Genomic DNA, 22,174 nt, shown 5'->3' on the forward strand with positions numbered 1-22,174 from the left:
CAGCTTGACTGTTTATGACTAGAAATATTTTCAGGTCGTCTGCGTACAGGAGAACTCCACATCCAATCAGCACCAAGTTGATGTCGTTACAAAAGAGCGTAAACAATAAAGGACCCAGATTGCTGCCTTGGGGTACCCCAGACTTCGGAATAAAGTCCGAGGATTCAGCAGAACCTATTTTTACAGCCAATCGACGATCCGTTAGATAGCTTCTAATCCACGCACACAATCGTTCGGAAAATCCCAATCTAAACATTTTTTTCAGTAGAATGTTTACAGAATCAAATGCCGCTGAAATATCGGTATAAATCGCGTCAATTTACTTGCCACTATCTGTGGAAACCACCTAATGCCAAAGTGACTTACTATCGTCTCATCGATGCTTAGGTACAGGCGAGGCCTGTTATAGCAGCGATGCCCAACATCGATGGTGAACTCCAGCGATAGTACAGCATTCATATAACAGCTGTTGCATAGTGAGTGCATGTTATATTCACAATCCGTTAATCGTGTTGAGCTTGGCCCACACATTCACCCTCTTCTCGAATAAAAAATGAAAAAAAATGCAATCCGCTGTTATCTCTTCAACTCCTGTTCAACTTCCTGTTAAAGTGTTTTCACTTGTTCATGATGCTCCGATTGGCTACATGGATTTTTATTCTGAAAAACTGTCTCGTGAATCTTTATTCTTTCCCGTACTTCTTTCCTGTAATGTTTTAACGGATTACATAGCAAACTGTCACTAGTTTAAGACTCGGTTAGCAATGCTTTGTTTTGCGTGTTGCAGCACTATAGAATTCACGTTTATGCGCGCATCTATCTCGCTTTTGAAGATGTTTTTGATTAATTACTTAGAACAGAATCCACAGAATACAGACTTTGGCTATTTTAATTCGCATGTTGTGTATTAGAACCATTCCCCAGTGTGTAGATTACCGTTTAGCAGACTTACATGTACGTGTCTACATTTCTGCTTCGCACGTAAGTAGCACAGCCCAGTTAGCTCCCTCGTAAAATTGTAACGTAGTACAGTTATGCTTTAAGCTCCTATGAATGAGCAGCACATTGGACTTGCTTCTAGGCGTAGCACATTAGGCTCATAATGATCTGCTGGGCAGTTTGCTAAAAGATGCAAAAATTTCAAACCGAATTTTGGCACAGCACGATTAACTTGCATCTAGGCGTATTTTATTCACTTACGGGCCACACTTATCTCTCATTCATTGCAGCGTATCAAGCTCATACTAAGTGTAGCATAGAAAGAGCGCATTCCGGCGCAGATCTAGTAGTTCGCACTAAACCTCAATACATTTGGTGTTGGGCGCAGCATATTTATATACAAAATAATTGAATTTAAGATACGTAATCTTTTCCGGCTCGTATTAGGTTCTGGAGCATCATGCATAGCTCGAATTGCGGTGCAGCTCAATTGGCTCGTATTACACGTGAAGCTCTCATTTAGCGCATCGCACAAAGATCACATTCAGAGGCGCTAGTCATTTTTTTCAACCAATCGCACAGCACACATGGCTCGCATTTGGTGCAACATTCACAGCACGCATTCAGGCGTAGCACACACGGCTCGCATTCAGGCGAAGCACACATAGCTCGCATTTAGCGCAACATACACAGCTCGCGTTCAGGCGCAGCACACACGGCTCGCATTTGCCGCAGCATTCAAAGCTCGCGTTCAGGCGCAGCACACACGGCTCGCATTCGGCGCAGCACACACGGCTCGCATTCAGCGCAGCATACACAGCTCGCATTCAGGCGCAGCACACACAGCTCGCATTTAGCGCAGCATACACAGCTCGCATTCAGGCGCAGCACACACGGCTCGCATTTGACGCAGCATACAAAGCTCGCGTTCAGGCGCAGCATACACAGCTCGCATTCAGGCGCAGCACACATGGCCCGCATGTAGCGCAGCATACACAGCTGGCATTCAGGCGCAGCACACAAGGCTCGCATTCAGCGCAGCATACACAGCTCGCATTTTAGCCCAGCTTACAAAGCTCACATCAATTCGCCAATTTTCAAAGAATAAATCCTTTGTTACTTGGCTAAATGCATCTGAATTTTGGTTTTTCTCATACTGAAAAATTAAAATACATTAATAAAAATTAATTTCTCAATAATCTTGGCCAAAAATAGGCTCCTGAAAGGATCGCCAAATGTGGAAACCACCTAATGCCAAAGTGACTTACTATCGTCTCATCGATGCTTAGGTACAGGCGAGGCCTGTTATAGCAGCGAAGCCCAACATCGATGGTGAACTCCAGCGATAGACAGCATTCATATAAGAGCTGTTGCATAGTGAGTGCATGTTATATTCACAATCCGTTAATCGTGTTGAGCTTGGCCCACACACTATCCATGTTTGATATGCATAAGGATGTAAAAACAATCAGGTTTGAAGTTACCGAGCGTATGGAAAAAATCCATACTGGTTCTCAGAAATCTAGTTCCGTATGGTAACCCTATTCTAGACGGTACATAGATGTTCCAAATTGGTGCCGTTCGGAACTTGAAAGTTTAATAACAGTGCAATGAAAAGCACTTGAACTTTCAATGTGTCAAAGGCACATCAAACGCACAATTTTGTCCTAGCCGCCTTTCTAACTGTCGGAGTCAGAAGTTGTTCCAAGGAAGCAAATATTTTCATCTCTGGGGTACCGTTTACTCAGCAAAATGTGAACTTTGAATGTTACTGTTTAAGTATATTTCCCTATTCTATAACTATAAGTCTTAGTATTTTTTATTGAAAATGAGTGTATCAGAAAAAGTTAAATTGTCAGAGAAGTTGAAGAAAATTGAAAAACTTTTAAAATTTGAAAAAAGTCTGACTACTGGTACTGACTACACTGTACAATATTTGAACCAGTAATCTACTGCTTCTTGGCCAACCGTATCAATAATTCTACAATACACAGTGCACTTCCAGTGCAGTCAGTATTTTTTTCATTTAAAAATTTAGGAAGATGTATCCATTTGAACGTAGTGTTTTGAAAATATTGTAGTAAAACTTAGTTCTTTTAGAAATGGGACACTTTCTTTTGCTGATAGCTCATTCACTAGTAATCCGACTTTCAAATTTTTGACAGCATTTTACTGCCTGTAAACAGTACTATACGACCTATTTTTTTTTTTTCAAAATTTAATATTCACGCGTTTTTGAGATATTTACGATGCAAGAGAAAAAGAAAAAAAAATTTGCTTAGTTTCCTTCAGAATCCATCATTATCATATGATAGTTGACAAAACAGTTGATTATTCAAATAATAACTGTATATTAGGGTGTCCCAAAATTGCATTATGTTTGGAAATCTGGGGGCTCACTCTCCAAATGGTAGATTAGGATATGGAGAACAAACTTTTGTATGGGGCCGACTAAAAAAAATCATGTTTAGAGGTTCCGAAAACGCAATCTTTGAAAAAATCCACTTTCAAAAAATTTGATTTTGAATAAATTTTGGGTCCAAAAATTTTTACAAAATTTATATATATTTTTTTAAATTTTGTTTGGATTAACTACTACACGTGAAAAATAAAAAATTAAACAAATTTGTATCAAAATTCAAAACAAGCAAGCTATTTTCGTGAAAAATTTTTTTTTTGGTCCAAAAATGTTGCTGTTGTTGACCAAAATGTGTACCTCTCGTAAAATTTGTTTAATACCAACGCGATTAAAAGATGTGGATTTTTGTGCATTTAAACTTTGCTGAACAAAGCATGTTGATTGTATAATCGTGTGAAGAGCTATTTACGCTTTAATCCTTAGTAAAAATAACAATTTAGGATATTTTTTTTTATTTAATTTATCAAATTTGTCTTAATAAATATCTACTTAAAAACCAAAACACTTGCAGAAAAGACTTGAATGGTTTCAGGGAATCATCAGAAGGCCATATGTCATAACTTATTTGTCCTGAGTCCAATCGAGTTGCAGTCTTCAGGTGAAATGTTAGTCTATATTAAAATTTTCATCAAATCAACATAATCAAGGAATAGATTGGTGAAGAAAAAAATATTTGATGAAAAATCAGTTTTGTATGCTTCTTGAGGACACAATGTCTCAGAATCCCTTTCACACTTGAGATTCAGTGCAACCTCTTCCCGTTGTCCTATTCAGCTCCAATTTGGCATATGGCCTTCTGATGATTCCCTGAAACCATCCAAGTCTTTTCTGCAAGTGTTTTGGTTTTTAAGTAGGTATTTATTAGGACGAATTTGATAAATTAAATAAAAAAATATCCTAGTTTGTTATTTTTACTAAGGATTAAAGCGTAAAAAGCTCTTCACACGATGATACAATCAACATGCTTTGTTCAGCAAAGTTTAAGTGCACAAAAATACTCATCTTTTGATGGCGTTGGTATTAAAAATTTTCACTATAGGTACACATTTTGGTCAGTTAAATACCAAATTTTTGGACTGAAATTTTTTTTTCTTGAAAATAGTTTGCTTATTTTGAATTTTGATACAAATCTGGTTTATTTTTTATTTTTTAGGTGTAGTATTTATTCCACACAAAATATAAAAAATATAAATTTTTAGCAGTTATTCTGTTTAAAACGCTTTTAAATTAGTCAAATATAATCAAGTTTTGTTAATTTCATAACAGTTGTATACACCAAATTGCACTCAATTTCTTCTAGAAAAGTATTGGACCAAAAAGTAGCAGAGATTGAAGGAGAAGGATGCATCCACCTCAAAATCAGATTAGACGAAGTATAAGTTGGAAAAACTGATCAATATCATGACCGAAAAAAGTGTGCGCCAGCCGATGGGAGATACCAAGAATAAAGAAGAGTTTTTTTCTTACAAAAAACGGTTATTTTTTTCAAATTTTTTCATGAATTATCCTAAAATTAGCTTCATTTCCTTCATAGAAAGTATTTCGATCAAACGGATGGTATAGAGATACGCGCATTTGTAACTGTTTCATTTCTAATGCACTAAGCTTTATAATGAAAAGGTTAGAACAATTGCAAATCTGCCTAAATAATTTAGCATTTAAAATTTTGAATCTGAATTCTCAGTGTATTTCTTAACTGACTTTTTCGACTCTTATCGTAAATATCGTTAAACCTTAAGTTAAATTCAACTTTATTTAGTAGATTAACAGCCACTACCGAGGATGGAAGAAAAGCTCGTACGATTCCAGTTTCCAAGCGTTCTTTTGAGAGTCGATTTACTACTCAGACAGAAGTCAGAATGGCAAATGGAAACGTGAGAATGAGCGAATCGCACAAAATTCGAAAACCAGTTGGCTTTATGATGGAACGGCAAAACGGCGAAGCTTTCGTTGTTCTACCCTTCTCGACTATGGCTATATTGGGGGAGGAAGCTCATTCAGTCCTCAGTCAGTGCTTCAACCTTAAAAACCCTGTCAAGAGCAGGTTCAACTTTCAGTAGCATAGAAACGGTACGATCGTGTGCACTTCTCGTGTGTTGTCTAGTGGCTGCTGAATAAAATATCCTACCAACTCCTTGTGTTGTTCGAAATCGTGCGTGCGTGCGTGCTTTCGTTCGTTCTTGAGTGACAAATATCTAGTGTGTGGAGGGCTGTTGTGGGGGTGTCCAACCTGTTGAATGCGGGCTGTGTGTGCAGAAACCACGCACGCACTCTTCTCTGTGGCTTTGTGACTTCCGGAAGTGCTTTCGGTCAAGACAAGTGGACGACCGACGACGGTTTTCCGGACTCGGCCAAGTGTGACAAATGCTGGTTCAGTGATTTCAAGTGCAGATTTTTTTTTTGCTTCATTCACAGTTCAATTTTATTGCAGCAGTGGCGGGAAAACATTTTTTAATTTTTCTGATTCAAGTGTGCTGTTCACAACCTTAAGTGGATTTGTTTTAAAACAATTTAAATTTGAAGTGTCATTTTGAGTTCAGTTGTTAATAAGGTTTAATCTAAGGTAAGCTTTATTTTGGAATGTTCGATTTCAATGGGACTGGCTATTGGGTTTAGAATCGTTGGAAAATCAAACTTTCAATCGAATCGATTCGAATCAAGGGCAGCCGGAATTGGGGCAGTTAAAAAGTGGTTAAGCAAGTAATGATTCCGGATAATGAAATAAATCTCTAAGGCGTACGGAACAAACTTGAGCCGATTCGCGAAACTTTAGCGTGATGTGACCTTCAGTAAAAAAGTGAATGTTAAACATTTAGTTCAACGTGAAAAATATTAAACCAGAGACAACAGCTAAGGCATTCGCAGTTCGAAAAACAAATCATCCTACTTAAGTTAAGAAATGAATAAAGAATGAGCATTCAGAATCAGAATTCAGATTCAGAAATCAGAATCACAATTCAGCATTCAGAATCAGAATTTAGAATTCAGAATCAGAGAATTCAGAATCAGAATTCAGAATCAGAATTCAGAATCAGAATTCAGAATCAGAATTCAGAATCAGAATTCAGAATCAGAATTCAGAATCAGAATTCAGAATCAGAATTCAGAATCAGAATTCAGAATCAGAATTCAGAATCAGAATTCAGAATCAGAATTCAGAATCAGAATTCAGAATCAGAATTCAGAATCAGAATTCAGAAACAGAATTCAGAATCAGAATTCAGAATCAGAATTCAGAATCAGAATTCAGAATCCGAATTCAGAATCAGAATTCAGAATCAGAATTCAGAATCAGAATTCAGAATCAGAATTCAGAATCAGAATTCAGAATCAGAATTCAGAATCAGAATTCAGAATCAGAATTCAGAATCAGAATTCAGAATCAGAATTCAGAATCAGAATTCAGAATCAGAATTCAGAATCAGAATTCAGAATCAGAATTCAGAATCAGAATTCAGAATCAGAATTCAGAATCAGAATTCAGAATCAGAATTCAGAATCAGAATTCAGAATCAGAATTCAGAATCAGAATTCAGAATCAGAATTCAGAATCAGAATTCAGAATCAGAATTCAGAATCAGAATTCAGAATCAGAATTCAGAATCAGAATTCAGAATCAGAATTCAGAATCAGAATTCAGAATCACAATTCAGAACTCAGAACTCAGAATCAGGATTCAGAATTCAGAATCGGAATCAGAATTTCTGAATCTTATAACAGAGTTCATCATGAGAATTCCCACTCAAAATGCAAGTTAAAATTGCAAAGTTTTTTTGTATAACCACTCGGTTTATTTCAATTGGCTATCTGCAAGACTGTTTTGTAAACAGAATAATCTCATTGAGTATGAGCTTCTTGTTCATTTCACTTCTTTTTTTTTACGGAAAAGAAAAGTATCTCCCTCGAAGAATATTTGTTTTTGTTTGCACTTGACTTCAAGTGCCTCGTAATTTTGTGCATACTCTAATAGCGGTTTTTGATTGAAATAGCTGATAAGCACAAAAACGGTGCAGAAGCTATGATTTAATTCAATCGTTGTGCGTTTTGTTATTTTTCTATGTTTATCATGAAATATCATAACCTTTTTCTTATTTTTATTTTAGACAAAAACAAATCCCGTCACCCTTTTCAACTGACATCTCAGTGTGAAAAGGTGACGATGATGATGATGTACAGACGAGGGTTCGCTTTGATAAAATTAAGTAAGCAAAATAGCTCCGTATAACTCAATTACCGTCGGTTGATTGTCTGCTAAATTGGCTGACAATATTGGTCTAGCAGCTAGCCTCATGTACCGAGATTGGTTTGTGGAAGTTCAAAAATTGACACCCATTCAAATGATGGAACATGGAAGTTTGGCAGACAATTAATTCAGGATGTTAGAATTACTCTGTGAAAAGTGAACTTTTTTTTTTAATTATATTTGAAACCTACTCATTAGGATGGCTATAATGTATGTATGGGAAAAATTTAATGATTGAATTTTGATAACCGACCACATACCTACGTTTTTTGAAACCTAAAAAAAACCTGGGCAAAATTTCAGCTCAATCGGACTTGATTTAGGGGTGCCTCAAAGCGCTCCAAGTTTCGGTTTTTTACCCCCCAAAATCACCAAATGGGGGACCAAAAGAAAAAAAAATGAATTTTTAATTTTAATTCCCAAAGACTTAAAAATGCATAAAAAGTTGAAAGCTGGTATTATCTTGAGCCGCAGCCCGTGGCGTAGAGGATAGCCTTCCAGTCTTCTAAGCCAACGGTCATGAGATCAAATCCCGGTCATGGCATACATAGTACACTTTCTGTGGGTTGGTGGTTTTAGCATTTGTAAGATGCTAGCCATCATATCCTCAAAAGATGTACGCTTAGAGTTAAGTGAAAGGAATCTCTTCGAGGAAACATTAAGTTTCATTGAGATCCTGTATGTGTTTGTGTTCGTTTAAAAAAAAAAAAAAAAGTTTTTGGTCAAAAATCGATTTAAAAATTTCAAAAATCAACAAGGTGGGGCCAGATGAAATCTCAAAATAGTAATTTTAATTTCAATGCCAAATGTCTTAGAAAGTCATAAAACGTCGAGATCAGGTGTTATCTTGATAAATTCTCAGGCATCCCACATACGCCAGAATTTTCTCACTTGTTGATTGAATTTCAGTTCTGAATATTAAATTTTAAATGAGATTAAACTCATTTGGAAGGTTTTGGTTCAATATTATCAAAATCGTATCTCTGTTTTCATATTTCGAATTCTGTATCCAGTTTAAGATTCGTGATTTTAAGTTCGCATCAACTTTATTCATCATCATTAAAAATTTGAATTTAAAAGGTGTTTTGAAGTTCTGGTTCAAATTTGGTCTTTCATAAATTTTGTCTCATGTTTTATGAAACGCATATGCGTTTTCAATATTCTAGATAATAATTTTTCGAATATGAAAAAAAAGAAACATCCTCAGATTTTGTTTGATAATCAGATTCGAAGTTCATTGACTTATTTGTTTATTTGTTTATTTTTGCATCTTTGTTTATTTAGCATCAAAATAGCAATTAAAAATATAAAAAACTCATAGATAAAAAAAACTTCAAAATAGCCATTCCAAATTGAAAAATCAGAATCAGATGCATAATTCGAAGTTTATATTGAGATTCACAAGACGGATAAAAAATGATTGAAATAATTAATGCAGACTGATCAAAATCTTCAAAATTTAAATTCTAGATTCTGATTGAAAGCTCTGAAACACATCTTGGCTCTTATTTAAAATTCAGATCTGAATTTACATTTAGAAATCGTATTGAATACCGGAAACAGATTCAAAATTCAAATTTTGAATTCAGATATAGAATTCAGATTTAAAAATGATATTCAAAATTGAGGTTTAGATTCAGCTCGTCAATTAGTTTTACAATGAAGATAAAAATTTCAGGATGATTATTTTGTCAAGGAATTCTAATCGCAAATCTCTGGCAAATAATTTTGTTAAACATATTTTTAACATTGTTAACATCGTCGAAAATAATTTCCCTATTTTGTTACTAAAGAATTTAGTTATACAGATTAAACTTACCTTACCGTTCTGAAGGTTTCAGGATGTATGGTCAAAAACAGCGGTTTGATTCGAAAAACATTAATGTAAAAAAACTTAAGAAAGAAAACTTAAATGGTAAAAACATTTTTAGGGGTTTTTTCATGCATTATTTAAGCAAAAATATCATTGAAAACATCAGTGAAAATAATTTAATCGGCACACACATACATGTAGGATCTCGGTGAAACTTGTTTCTGTAGTGAACCTACATGTAAGAGAAGCGACGTCTCAAACACAAAATTCCAATTCCAAAACAAAGGAACTGTCAAAATCGATTCCAATCGATCCGAGCATTTGTCGCAGAGCTTTTACCTTTCTTATTGAAACTCAACCAAGGAAGGTATTGTGATTGTTGTTATAATTCAAACAGATAATTTTAAAGCTGGTCATATGATTTTATGATTAGTTGCAATTTTTTTCAATGCTTTGGTGAATCGTGTTCCTAGTTTTTTTTTTCTTGTAGGGGAGAGCCCACTGCGACCAGTAGCTGATCTATTGTGGTATTTTCCCCGCGTTACTATATGCTTTCAGGTTCACCTGCACTATTGATTGGAGTGACAGTTGATTGCTGACTAAGCATTTTATCCCAATCGGGTATAATATCAAAGATGTATGATATAACCTTCTTAGGGCTGATATGCAACCATATGTCTTGTGCGCTTATTAACTTTGCCCCAAGTACTCGCTCTCTCCTATTTAGGAGGGCGCAGCAGTTGCATAGAAGATGCTCTGCAGTTTCTTTTTCGAACCCGCAGAACCGACAGTCATCGTTTTGAATTATGTTTATCCTTTTGAGATGCTGTTTTGTTGGACAATGTCCGGTCAAGAGACCTGTGTAAGTACTTAACTCGTGCTTACTCAAATTCAACATGTTTTTGGAGAGTCGTGCGCTTGGATCAATGAATCTTTTTGCCTGAGTTGCTCCCTCCGCTGTTTTCCAGTTGGAAACAATAGTGGTGCTTTCCCAGTTCTTGAGCTCCATAGTCAAGGCACTTCTCGATACTCCGCAGAAAGGTTCAGGTCCAATCAACAGTCCCTGAGATCCTTCCCTAGCTAGTTGGTCTGCTTCTTCGTTCCCTAGGATACCGCAGTGGCCTGGTACCCAGAATAAAGATACTCTGTTCCTTATGGCCAGGTTTCTTAGTGCAACTATACACTCCCAAACTAGTTTGGAGTAACATGTGAACGTACTTAGTGCTCGAAGAGCAGCCTGGCTGTCAGAGAATATGCAGATACTTGTGTACCTGTATCCCCTTTTCAAACAGGCTAAAGTGCATTCTAGAATTGCTTGAATTTCAGCTTGGAATACTGTTGGCCAGTTTCCCATAGGAATTGAGATCCTGAGTCTAGGTCCGAAAACCCCTGCCCCAGTTCTATTATCCATTTTTGACCCATCAGTGAAGAATAGGATAGATCTGGGAGGAACCGCAGGTCCACCTGACTCCCACACGTCCCTATCATTGATAGTTACATTGTATGGTATGTCACGGTTAAAAATGGGCTCCATCCAGTCATCATTTTTCACAATAAGTGAGTTTAATTTAAATTTCTTTAGGATTTTGAGATGTCCTGTAAGATCTCCTTCATAGAGCGTTTTGTGTTTGGAGAGTCTCAAGGCACTACGTTCCGCCTCTAACTCAATGAATTGATGTAGAGGCAGAATATTAAGTAGTGCATTTAGAGCCTCATTCGGTGTGCTTCGCTTAGCGCCAGTTATAGCTAGCGTTGCTAGTCTTTGAAGCTTCGCTAGTTTTTTCTGGGCTGTAATTTGCATAGTTTTGGTCCACCATACTAAGGAGGCATAAGAGATTTTGGGTCTTATTATAGCTGTAAATATCCAATGGATGATTTTCGGCCTTAGTCCCCATTTTTTCCCTACTCCTTTCAGGCAGACCCATAGAGCTGTTGTAGCCTTAGCGATTACATGCTCTATCTGTGGGTTCCATGATAGCTTTGAGTCTAGTACTATGCCTAAATATTTCACTTGTGATTCGAGGTTTAACACTTCCCCATCTAATGTTAGAGGTTTTAGTGTAATTTTTCGTCTCCTAGTGAAGGCTATCACGGTAGTTTTGGAAGGGTTTATGTTCAGTCCCTCTTCCCTGCACCAGAATAGTGCGTAATTAAGTGCAGATTGCATTCTATTAGACATCACATTCTCATGTTTTCCCCGAACTATAATAACTACGTCGTCTGCAAAGCCAATAACTTCGAATCCCATGGATACAAGTTTGTTTAGGAGGTCGTCCACTATCAAGGACCACAACAACGGTGATAGAACCCCGCCTTGGGGACATCCCTTCGTTGGTGTGGCTTTGATTGTAAGCCCTCCCAAGCTTGCATAAATGGTTCTGTTTATTAGCATGGCACTGGTCCAGTTAACGATTGCCGGGTGGCACCCTCGTCTTTTCATAGCTGTTTCGATTGAAGTGTGAGATGCGTTGTCGAATGCCCCTTCAATGTCTAAAAAAGAAGCGAGTGCTATTTCTTTTGCCTCTAGAGTCTTTTCTAGTTTTTGTGTAAGGGTATGTGAGGCCGTAACCGTGGACATACCTTTTTTGTAAGCAAACTGGAAGTTGTTTAGCTTACTTAAGCTAAGATACTGCGATTTAATATACTCGTCAAGTATCTTCTCCATTATTTTTAAAATAATGGACGTTAGACTGATAGGTCTGAATGCCTTAGGTTGAGTTTTATCTTTTTTCCCTGGTTTCGGGATAAAGATCACGCGCACCTTTTTCCACTGAGTTGGAATATGACAGAGGGTCATACTGGCGACGAACATCTCTACCAAGGCAGGTATTACCATTTGTTTAGCTTGCTGTATTTGAATTGGTATAATTCCATCTTCACCAGCCGCTTTAAATGGCTCGAATGTACTTATTGCCCAGTTAACCATTGAAGGTGTAAAGATTGTGCGTGATTTGCGAAGTGCTTCATCACGTCTGACATCCCGAGTGAGTCTTTCAATCGGAATGTCATTAATCTCTGTTCCTTCGATGGATTCCGGGAAATGCGTACTTAGTAGTAATTGAAGCGTTTCATTTGGGTTTGTAGTGAACTCCCCATTCTTTTTCTTCAATTGACCCAGTCCATTAGAATGTTCTTTTGATAGAACTTTCTGGAGTCTGGCAGCTTCGGGTGTAGTTTGCACGGTTTCACACATGTGCTTCCAACTACTCCTCTTAGCTTTTCGAATGTTTTTATTGTACTCAGTTAGGGATTTACGATAATCGTCCCAGTTTGAGTTAGCTTTTGCTTTGTTGAAAAGTTTTCTTGTTTTTTTCCTCAACTTTTCTAGTTGTCTGTTCCACCAAGGAACTTTCCTGTTTGAAACACGTTCCTTGAGTGGGCAGTTGGCTTCGAAAGCGTATATGATTTTATTGGTGAAATTGTTTGAAGCTTCCTCTAACTGTTTTGTTGTTCGTATTTTCGTTTCCAACAAAGGATTGCAAGCTTCAAGTGTGTGTTTGTAAAGACTCCAGTTGGTGTTCCTGGGATCTCTATAAACGTCCTTGATTATAAACCCTCCCACTATATCGAATGAGATATGTCTGTGATCAGACAGTGATTCTTCATCCGATACCTCCCAGTTTTTAATTTTATCTAGAAGTAGTGGTGTGCATAGAGTTAAGTCGAGGACTTCCTGTCTATTTCTCGTTATAAACGTTGGTTTGTTTCCCTCATTGCAAATTTCGATATTATTTTGTGAAAGAAACTCTAGTAAGGACTCACCTCTAGCGTTGATGTCGGTACTTCCCCACAGCGTGTGATGTGCGTTAGCGTCGCAGCATACGAGGAATTGCTGGTTTTGAGCCCGGCACTTTCTCATGTATTCTACAACCATCGGTGGGGGTATATCTGTGCTATCTCCGGGGAAATACGCTGACGCTACACTTACCGTGTGCCTACCTTTCGGTGTTGGTATTTCGATCCGTATAGCTGCGATGTCTCCGCTGATGAATTCTGTAAAGGGAGTAAATTTAATTCTATTGTTTACTAGTAAAGCAGCCCTTGGGTGAGAACTGCTTTCATCGTATAGAATCTTACCATTCGGCGTGTATAGCCCTTTAACTTTACCCTTGTTAATCCAAGGTTCCTGGATAAAGGCAAGGTCCAGGTCTTCGGCGGCGAATCTTCTGAGTAGTGTGCACGAGGCTCCTACGGCATGATGAAGATTCGCCTGGACACACTTTAAGGTGTTTATTTTGGTAGTGCTTTGCCCGTGGATGTGGGGCATTGCACTGGCTTTTTGCCTTTTGCACATGTTTGACTACCCTTTTTCGGTTTGCTCCATGTGCTCAGTGTTTTCGGAGCCGTTTTATCGGTCTTCGGTTTTGTGTTAACAGGTTTCTTGAAGGTTGAAATACCCCCAACGCTGCTCATCCCGCTCGGCCCTGGTTTCTGTTGATTAAGTTCCAAAATGCGGCCCTTATACAACTTCCCAGCTCCTTCCGGTGAGCAATTGGCATTGGATCCACTGTGGCTCTCCTCATTGTTCTCGTAAGTCCCGAGGTTCTGTCCCTGGTCCATAGGTTGGCCCTGGTTCATAGACTCCAGTTCATTGAGATCTAGTGAGGCCTCAGTGGTACCTTTGCTAATCGTCTCTCCTTCTGCGGATCGGACTTGGTCTATCGCCGACTGGTCCTTTACAAGGCCCGGTTTAAGCAGCCCAGGTCCTTGAGCAGCTTTGACGGTGTTCTCCCCTCGGTCAACTCCGCTGTCTGTTGGATTCTTCCGGTTTAACTTCCAGATTTTGCTGGAACCGAATCCGTAGTAGATAACGAATTTTCTTTTCTCTAACTCCCTCAAAGAATTTTCGTCCACGGTAAAGACCACTTCGAGAGCCTCGTTCCTTTTCTGGATATTATAGAACCTCCAGCTTTCGGTGCTCAGCTCCTCATTCTGGCTTTCTATAGTAGCCTGAACAGTTTCGATGTCGTCTTCAGCAGCTCCTGGTAGGTGAGCCTTTAAAATCTCCGATCTGGGAATTTGGGATTCCCCGACGGCGATGAGCTCTGCATCTACCCATGGTTTGAGCACTGGTGTGACTTGTTGTAGCCAGTCCGCTGTGGCCTGATCAAGACATGTCACTACCATGAACCCAGATTTGTAACAACACTGCGCAAATTTTGGTTTTAGTTTCTCTAACCGTTGGCCGAGAACTGCCCTTTTTATTGCCTGTTGTATCAGTTTAAGTTGCTCTGTCGTCAGCTGTGTGCTTGGGTAGTTTTTGGCAAGTATGCCAACCCTAACAGAGCTAGCAACCTCTTTGTAAGAGGGCTTTTGGTTGCCATTTCTGTGGCTTTTTGTGTTCTCGATCGGTCTCACTGGGCGATTGGCACCATTCGACCTCCCACTCCTTACTTTTTGTTGTGGTCGAGACTTTGTTGGTTCTTTGGGATCCGGTTTTGTCATAAGGTCTAAAGGTCCCTTTGCCTTTTTGGCATTTGACTTTTCCGCGCTGCTCGAACCACTGTTTTCTCCACTGCGAGCCCGTTTTGCATTTTTAGCAGGTGGTGTGCATTTAGTAGTGGAAATAAGGCGCATAGCCTCTTCGTACGGTACATTTTGAGCGAGATACTTCTTCAGTCGCTTCCGTCCCGCACCACTTAGTTGCCGAGTATCAAAGTTTTTCGCTTTGATTGGCGTGTCGATCTTTATGATGGTGACATTAACCCCATCATCGTTGCTCTCATCTTCCGCGGGGGAGTCCAAGGCGGAAGAGGAAATGGATGGCACTCCCGTGAACGACTCGATTGAGAGCTGTCTCTCGAGCTCACCTTCTGTGGCTTCCATAGGTTCCGGCTGAGGCAAGCAGTCGGCACTCTTTATATTTTTATTTTTATTTGGTGTGTTCATTATTTGAATCCCACGAGTAGCTAGGGAAGAAACGGTCCGCTGTGTCAGTGCCCTGCTTTAACACAGTAAGGGCTATATACTGTGGGGTGCGCCCTGGTGCCCCACAGGCTCCGTTAGAGGGCAGGATTAAACCCCCCTGCCCATTCATCCTTCGGCACGGTTGCTCGCGTAACACCTTGGAATTAGGGGTTTGCCCCCCATCTCAGTCTGCATGCGACCATAGCATCCACCGGGGTTGGGTGTTCCTAGTTAGAAAACTATCTGATTGTTAACGAAATTCAAGTCATTCATAACGTTTATCGCGATCCTTCGGGCATGGAGTTCAATATTGTTTTGTTGGATTGAAGGAACGTTCACTTTAGAGCTTGAACATTGAGCCAGAAAACAGTGCTGAGGATGTTTTTTGTCCAAGATTTAGAAGATGTTGCCACATATTTTATTTTAAGAGGGATCAGATGTCGCTTCTCTTATATGAAGGTTCACTAGTTTCTGTTAAGAGCTCTTTTAACACGTTCGTCGCCATGCTCATTTTGGTAGTTTTACTAGCCGGGCCCAAAGAAATTTTCAGAGAGAGAAAGGAAAGAGGGAGAACTCCCATATTTGAAACGTGTGGCGAAACTGAGCGGTAAACTCAAGTAAGAGAGCGTCACACGCATTTTGAGGTGACGGGGCCCCCCAGGAAATACACCCGTCACCCGAATATGGGTGCCGTGGCGACGAACGTGTTAAAGCGCAAATTTTTCGATGGTATGATAGCTAGCATCTAACGAGTGCCCACCAACCCTCAGTAATAGTAGGGGAGAGTGGGAGTACTTGATCTCTTTTTCTTTTTTTCATCATATTTTTTTGGAAAAAAAATTGCAGATCGTCGTCTTTTGCATTTTCGACTGCGTGTAATCTAAGTTTATATGCTACAAAAGTTAGATCGAAACATGAACCCGTAGATGAACTAGAAGCGTCTACGGTTTTGAGTCCTGTTTATCAGGAACCTAGGCCGGAACAAATATCAAATGCTTCTTTTGTCTCCCCTTCCCCTCGCTCGATTTTTCCGAAAATATCCGAGTGAGATATAAATAAAGTTCAAGATATTTTATTGCATTGGAAGTATATCACTTTTTGTATTCGAGATTTTTTTTAAATTTTCGATCTAAAATAATTCGACACCTCGATTTTGTGCAATGAATATTGTATGGAAATTTGTTGCATGCAATCTTTTGACCAATTTTTCCAATTTATTGAAAATTCATATTATTTTTTAATTTTACAGATTTCAGAATTATTTATTTAAAAAAAAAGTGGTATTGTATAAGAAAATTGAAATATCAGAATGCCATCCCAATTTTAAACCTAATTTATTAGGTGATATAGCAAAACATTATTATTATTTTATTATTATATTTGTTATGAGGTACATTCAGAATTTTTCGCTATATGACATACAGAAAAATGGGATAAATATATTTTTACCAAACCAGAAACCAGAATTTCTTATGTTGTATCTTTGTTTATTTATTTAACAATTCTTTATTTGAAACGGCTCATACCTTTAGGCTTTAAGGAGCATAAATCGATTTTGTTGTTTACAATTGTTTTCTTAACTTAACACTTTGTGAGAGGAGAAAAATATCTTTGTTATTTAGTGCGATTTTTTTTCCATCAAATAAAATATTAAACCCGCTTCTTGTATTCTGATTGAACAAGAATTTAAAGTCTTTAGAAAATTATTCTTCTTGAATCAGATTTTGACGAAACCTTTGAGGACTTGTATGGTTATAGCACAGACAAACAGACAGGACACTCTGAATAAAATCCGGTAAATTTTTCGCAAAGCTACCACACTGCCATCTGTTGCCGACATTGCCTACCAATCAATTTCAATAATAGAAATGATCATGGTTACCTTTGACAATTCGGTGTTTTGTTTTGAAAAGTAAACAACCGTTTTATAATTTTCAGAACAGCATATTGTTATTCAATCTGTATGAAGTGAAACCCTTCTTTTCTGAAGAGTAGAAAACCAGCTCATTCTTGACGGATATTCTCAGATGGATTTTGATGAGGATGATTCATAATTCAAAAATTATTATTATACGTTTTTATCAAGATTTTTCGAAAACAGCTCTGTGGAATTCCAACTTGGTCTCCTGAAATCACCTGATAACCAGTACCAGTATAGTAACTTACTCTGCCATGTTCCTGCCACAATTATGTTATGTTGATCTGTCGAGAGTGAAGATTGTTTACAATTTGTAACGAAGATCAAAACTGCACTACATTACTTTGTTCTCATTTCAAGTCCTTTAGATAGCCTAAATTGTATTCTAATATTTAAAGATTATGATAAGAAATATATTGTAGGTACCTAAATATTTATTCAATTTATAAACTTCCCAAGGAAGTTGGAACCGCAACATTTTCACCCAACAATTTTTTCTGTCATTTATTCAGTAAGATATTATACATAAATTTATAACATTTACACAAATTTATAACACATACACTTCGAGAATACTGTACACAGCGAAAAAACTCTGAACTGTGCTTCATGCTGGGAACAGAGAGATACTTCTAGGTCCAAGATAAACTGCACGATGTTTGTCATGCTCCGAACAATTTGCCGTGTCAACCTCCGTTATCGTACTCCGAAATCCACTTGAGTAAGTTGGGTTCACAGGCTGGATTCATGTCTTCTGAAATAATGTTGCAGATGGTCAGATTTTCAGGGTCAAATACTACCCAAGATACACATACCTGCATTTAAATCAACTGTTTCTTTTAAACAGCTTCTGCAATCCATAATCGATCTTAGCTTTCCGCCAAGTAGAATCACTGTCCAGGCACCATCAGAAGTTCAAATAACCGGATATCGCCATGCAATTTACAAAGGAATTAAGAATTCACATCCACTTTTTTCTTAGCAATTTTCTAGGTTTCGGGTTGTCAAAGTAAACAAACAAAACCGCAAGGGCTACCATGATGGAAAATTTTGATTTCTCTCAAATTTAAGCAGCGCTACCTGGTGGCGACATTGCCTAGCTCAAAAGCCGTTTTGCGAAGAATGAAAATAGAGTGTCCTGTCTGTTTGTCTGTGGTTATAGGATTCTTATAAAATCAATAGAGAAAAAATATAGGATACTTATAAAGTTCTCTTTATTGCCTGTGATTTTTAGAAGGGCAAACATATAAGCATTAATGCTATTTGTCGTAAACCCATGATATTCCGTCGCCTTTATTTGCCGTCTTCTTTAATGTCTCGATGTTCGCACTTTAAAATCCGAATTAAGAATGACCTTTCCGCACGAGAGCTGTTCTTTTTAAAGGAAATTTGTCCGCGCATTTAGCTGAAAATATGCAACAATCTAAGCAATCTGTGCTTTCCGATTATCTCATTTTATCTGACCGTCAGATGGTCATAGAACAGAATCAAAATTTATGAACTTTTGGCTCTGCTCTTTTCACTGCCTAATCTGTATCCTACACCGTAAACGAAAATTACCGAGTTCGGTAATTTTTTTTACCGAAATCCTAACATGTGTAAATCGTTAAACTGTTCGGTAATTTTTTCGGTAAAAAATGAACGAACATCGGTAAATGAAGAATCGATTTACCGATGTTCATTTAATTTTTACCGAAAAACTTACCAAACAGTTCAACGATTTACACATGTTAGAATTTCGGTAAAAAAATTACCGAACTCGGTAATTTTCGTTTACTGTGTACACTATTAATAAATAATGAAACACTGTTCATCGACCATAGTTGCAACAAATGTCTCACAACTTTTAGTTATAATTTTGCAGAGTTTCAGTAAAGGTATAGGCATAACCGTAGGAACAGGACCCCGATGAGGGTCCATCAAAAGCAAACGAGGTATTCTACTCTACACTCAAAATTTGTTATTCTTAATCAAATTTTGATTATTGTCTCAGCACAGGCTCGAGTAACGGCCAGTCTTGACGCTGCAGTCGATTAGGTGGGCCATTTTATGGTCGATCGACGATAGAGCATAGTGCGGTGGGTGGTCTCGAGTGATTATCTAAGTTGCACAATGATGAAGTAAGGTTGTTCGATTGTAACAATCTTGACTCAGAACTTATGTCAAAACCTCGGAAACTAATCCCAGATTCAGAATTCAACTACAGTTTTTCAAAACTTTCTCACTTAATAAACGATTTTTTGGGAGCCTGAAAACCGATTCAAAATCTAGTTATGTTTTTCGTTAAAAAAGTAATGATTCAAATGTTTTTTTTTATCATTCTTGTTGAATAAATAGTTCATGAATTTTTGTCAAATTTTCCCGGATATTGCCCGGATTTTGACTTGAAAATTGGGAGATAGAATGCCCGAATTCCACCAGGTTTTACATGAAATAGCCCTGATTTGCCTGGCCCGAATACGTGCGGGAGAAGTTCTGCCAATCTTAAGCTAGGTTCACCAGATTTTGATGCTAATTGTAAAATTTAAACCATCGATGAAAGTAAGTGTCCTATTTTATTACTAAAGGGTTCTTTATAAAAATCTTAATTGAAAGATTTAAGGATGTATTTTCAAAAGTTTCTATCTAACACGACAAACTATTTATGTAAAAGAACCTAAAAATGAATTATCAAATAGTCTTGAAAAAATATTTTTTTCATTGTTTGAGTAAAACTGTCAGGAAAACATAGGTCACCAGAACCCACATGAGTCTGTTCTTTCTACTAAGGCAATGTATTTGTACAAATTTTGAAGTTTGGATACCTCGAAACATAATATGATTTTCACGCATTATTACAATACAATCATTTTTCAAAGTCGAAGAAGAAGAAAAACGGAAGCGTGTTCCAGCTGTTTTTCGTAAAACCGGCTAAGACCCATTTAGTCGATTTTTGGGATTTGTTTTTATTAGATGACACCAGGTCTCGGCATTTCATGCATTTCTGAGTGATTTGGCATCAAAATTTAAAAAAACATTTGAATGTCGATTTTTGACAAAACTTTTTTAAATCACACTTGATTTTGACGTTTTAAGCATTTTTAAGTCATTTGGCATCAACATTAGTGATTTTTGAGGGTAAAACAACAGACTTTGAGCGCTTTTAGGCACCCCCAAATCAAGTCCGATTGAGCTGTAATTTTGGAGAGATCAGTTTTTTGGTCCAATCTACTAAATTTAATGGTAAATTTTTCCTATTCATCCATTGCCATTGGACATAGGAATGAAATATCTGGGAGCGGTTAAGAGTTCAGTCATATAATAATGTGAGTTCATAAAAGTTTAAAAACTTCCAAGAGTTCAGTATTCGGGCGTATCTTGTCATCTTTTGAGGTAAAATTACCTTTGAAGTTTTCTTCAAGAGCAAAATTTCTACATAAAAAACGCAAACAAAGATCACAGAATCCATCAATTTGTAGCATTTAGAATATTTCAAAACATGATAGATATGGTACCACTGTTTTGTGTAATTTGAAGTCTATAATACAGACCCCGATCGTTTTTTACAACATTCGAATTTGGCAACATTCGAATTTGGCAACATCCGATTTTGGCACATGTGCCAAAAGACTGAAAATGAGAAAAAAACAACAAATAAATGATGAAGAATGACAAAAACAGCAAATATGACAAATGAAAACAAACATTATAAACAAAACAAGAAAAGTGCGAAATGCATCAAGAACATGATGAAAAAATCAAAAATGACTAAAAATGGTCGGAAATTGACTAAAAATAACGTTTTTGATAATAATAAAAGTTATTTTGTAAAAATAACGGGTGTACGGGCGTGTTGTCAAAATCGAACGGGGTCTGTATGATCATATAGTGGCATTTCAGCCCTGCACATGATAGGTAAACAAGATGAGTCTATCGATTCGATTGGAAATTAATCAACTCGATATCTGGTGAATGATATCGAGCTAATTAATATCCAATCGTTACCTCACTCTCTATCTCAAAATAAGTTCAAATAAAATCTTCATTTTTTGCGAAGTATTGCACAAGTTAACGGATTCACTGCAAATACAGACAAAGTAATAAAGTTACTTTCTGAACAATTTTTAGTTTAAAAAATACACTATAATTGATGATATACAATTTTGGATGTTGAAAATAGTATACAGATGACTTTTATTGGAAATGTTCTTGTTGTGTCGATGTTGCAAATGGGATAATCAAACCATCAGTATGCCAACTGCCAACTCATGATTCAAGTTAACGTTATTCTTTGGCAACTCTGTTTTGCTATAATGAAACGCTGCAGGCAAACCTCGAGGTTTGAGCCAGTATAGTTACTTCTATTGTTCCTGAACATTGTGTCTCCATCGCGTTTCGTTTCACCAAATTTTTAATTGTGTTTCATTTTGTAAAGTTTTTATCGTCCTCTAATCCAAAATGCCAGTCCCATCGGAAACACGGGTAAATAAACCTAAACTAATACTATAGGATAAGTTATATCCAAATAATTACAACCAAAAATGATTATCCTCTGCCCTCCGTCCTTTTCCTCATACCCCAAACCACCTTCAACAGATGCTATGTTTGACTAAATTTTCCGCTAACCTTGCAAGCTTCCTCCTAACGAAATTCGGAATGGGCTCTAACAAGTTTGAGGCACCGCCTGTCGTAAGTATGCACTAACCAATTAATTCGCCAAATTGTTTCTGATGTCTTTATATCGAGTGTCGCTTTACTAATTGGCCCCATTAAATAGTAGTGTGTTTGACGATCTACGCGTGATTGCTTCCTAATGACAGTTTTGATTCTTTTTTCTTCCTGTTCCCCGAAAATAGACCGAAATGCAGGCCCCACAGTTCAAGGAGTTTGCCAAGGAGATGGTGGACTACATTTCCAACTACCTGGAGAACATTCGTGACAGGTGAGTGGAAATAT

At 37.5% G+C, this 22,174-nt stretch overlaps 1 protein-coding gene across 3 annotated transcripts in view; it reads left to right on the forward strand.

The window, feature by feature from the left end:
* The first annotated feature begins 5,443 nt into the window (after positions 1–5,443).
* Positions 5,444–22,174, forward strand: part of LOC129746817 (aromatic-L-amino-acid decarboxylase-like) — a 39,474-nt gene continuing 22,743 nt past the window's right edge. The window contains exons 1-3 of one of the 3 annotated variants that reach the window (XM_055740703.1): positions 5,444–5,921; positions 21,853–21,907; positions 22,075–22,160. In XM_055740703.1, the coding sequence (XP_055596678.1) occupies positions 21,875–21,907; positions 22,075–22,160 (119 nt within the window). In that variant the 5' untranslated portion in view covers positions 5,444–5,921; positions 21,853–21,874. Of the gene's footprint in view, positions 5,922–21,592; positions 21,701–21,852; positions 21,908–22,074; positions 22,161–22,174 lie in introns of those variants that run through there. The other 2 variants (XM_055740705.1, XM_055740704.1) reach the window with 2 other exon arrangements.

Source organism: Uranotaenia lowii, chromosome 2, assembly GCF_029784155.1.
Source record: "Uranotaenia lowii strain MFRU-FL chromosome 2, ASM2978415v1, whole genome shotgun sequence".
In the NCBI taxonomy this organism is placed as follows: Eukaryota; Metazoa; Arthropoda; class Insecta; order Diptera; family Culicidae; genus Uranotaenia; species Uranotaenia lowii.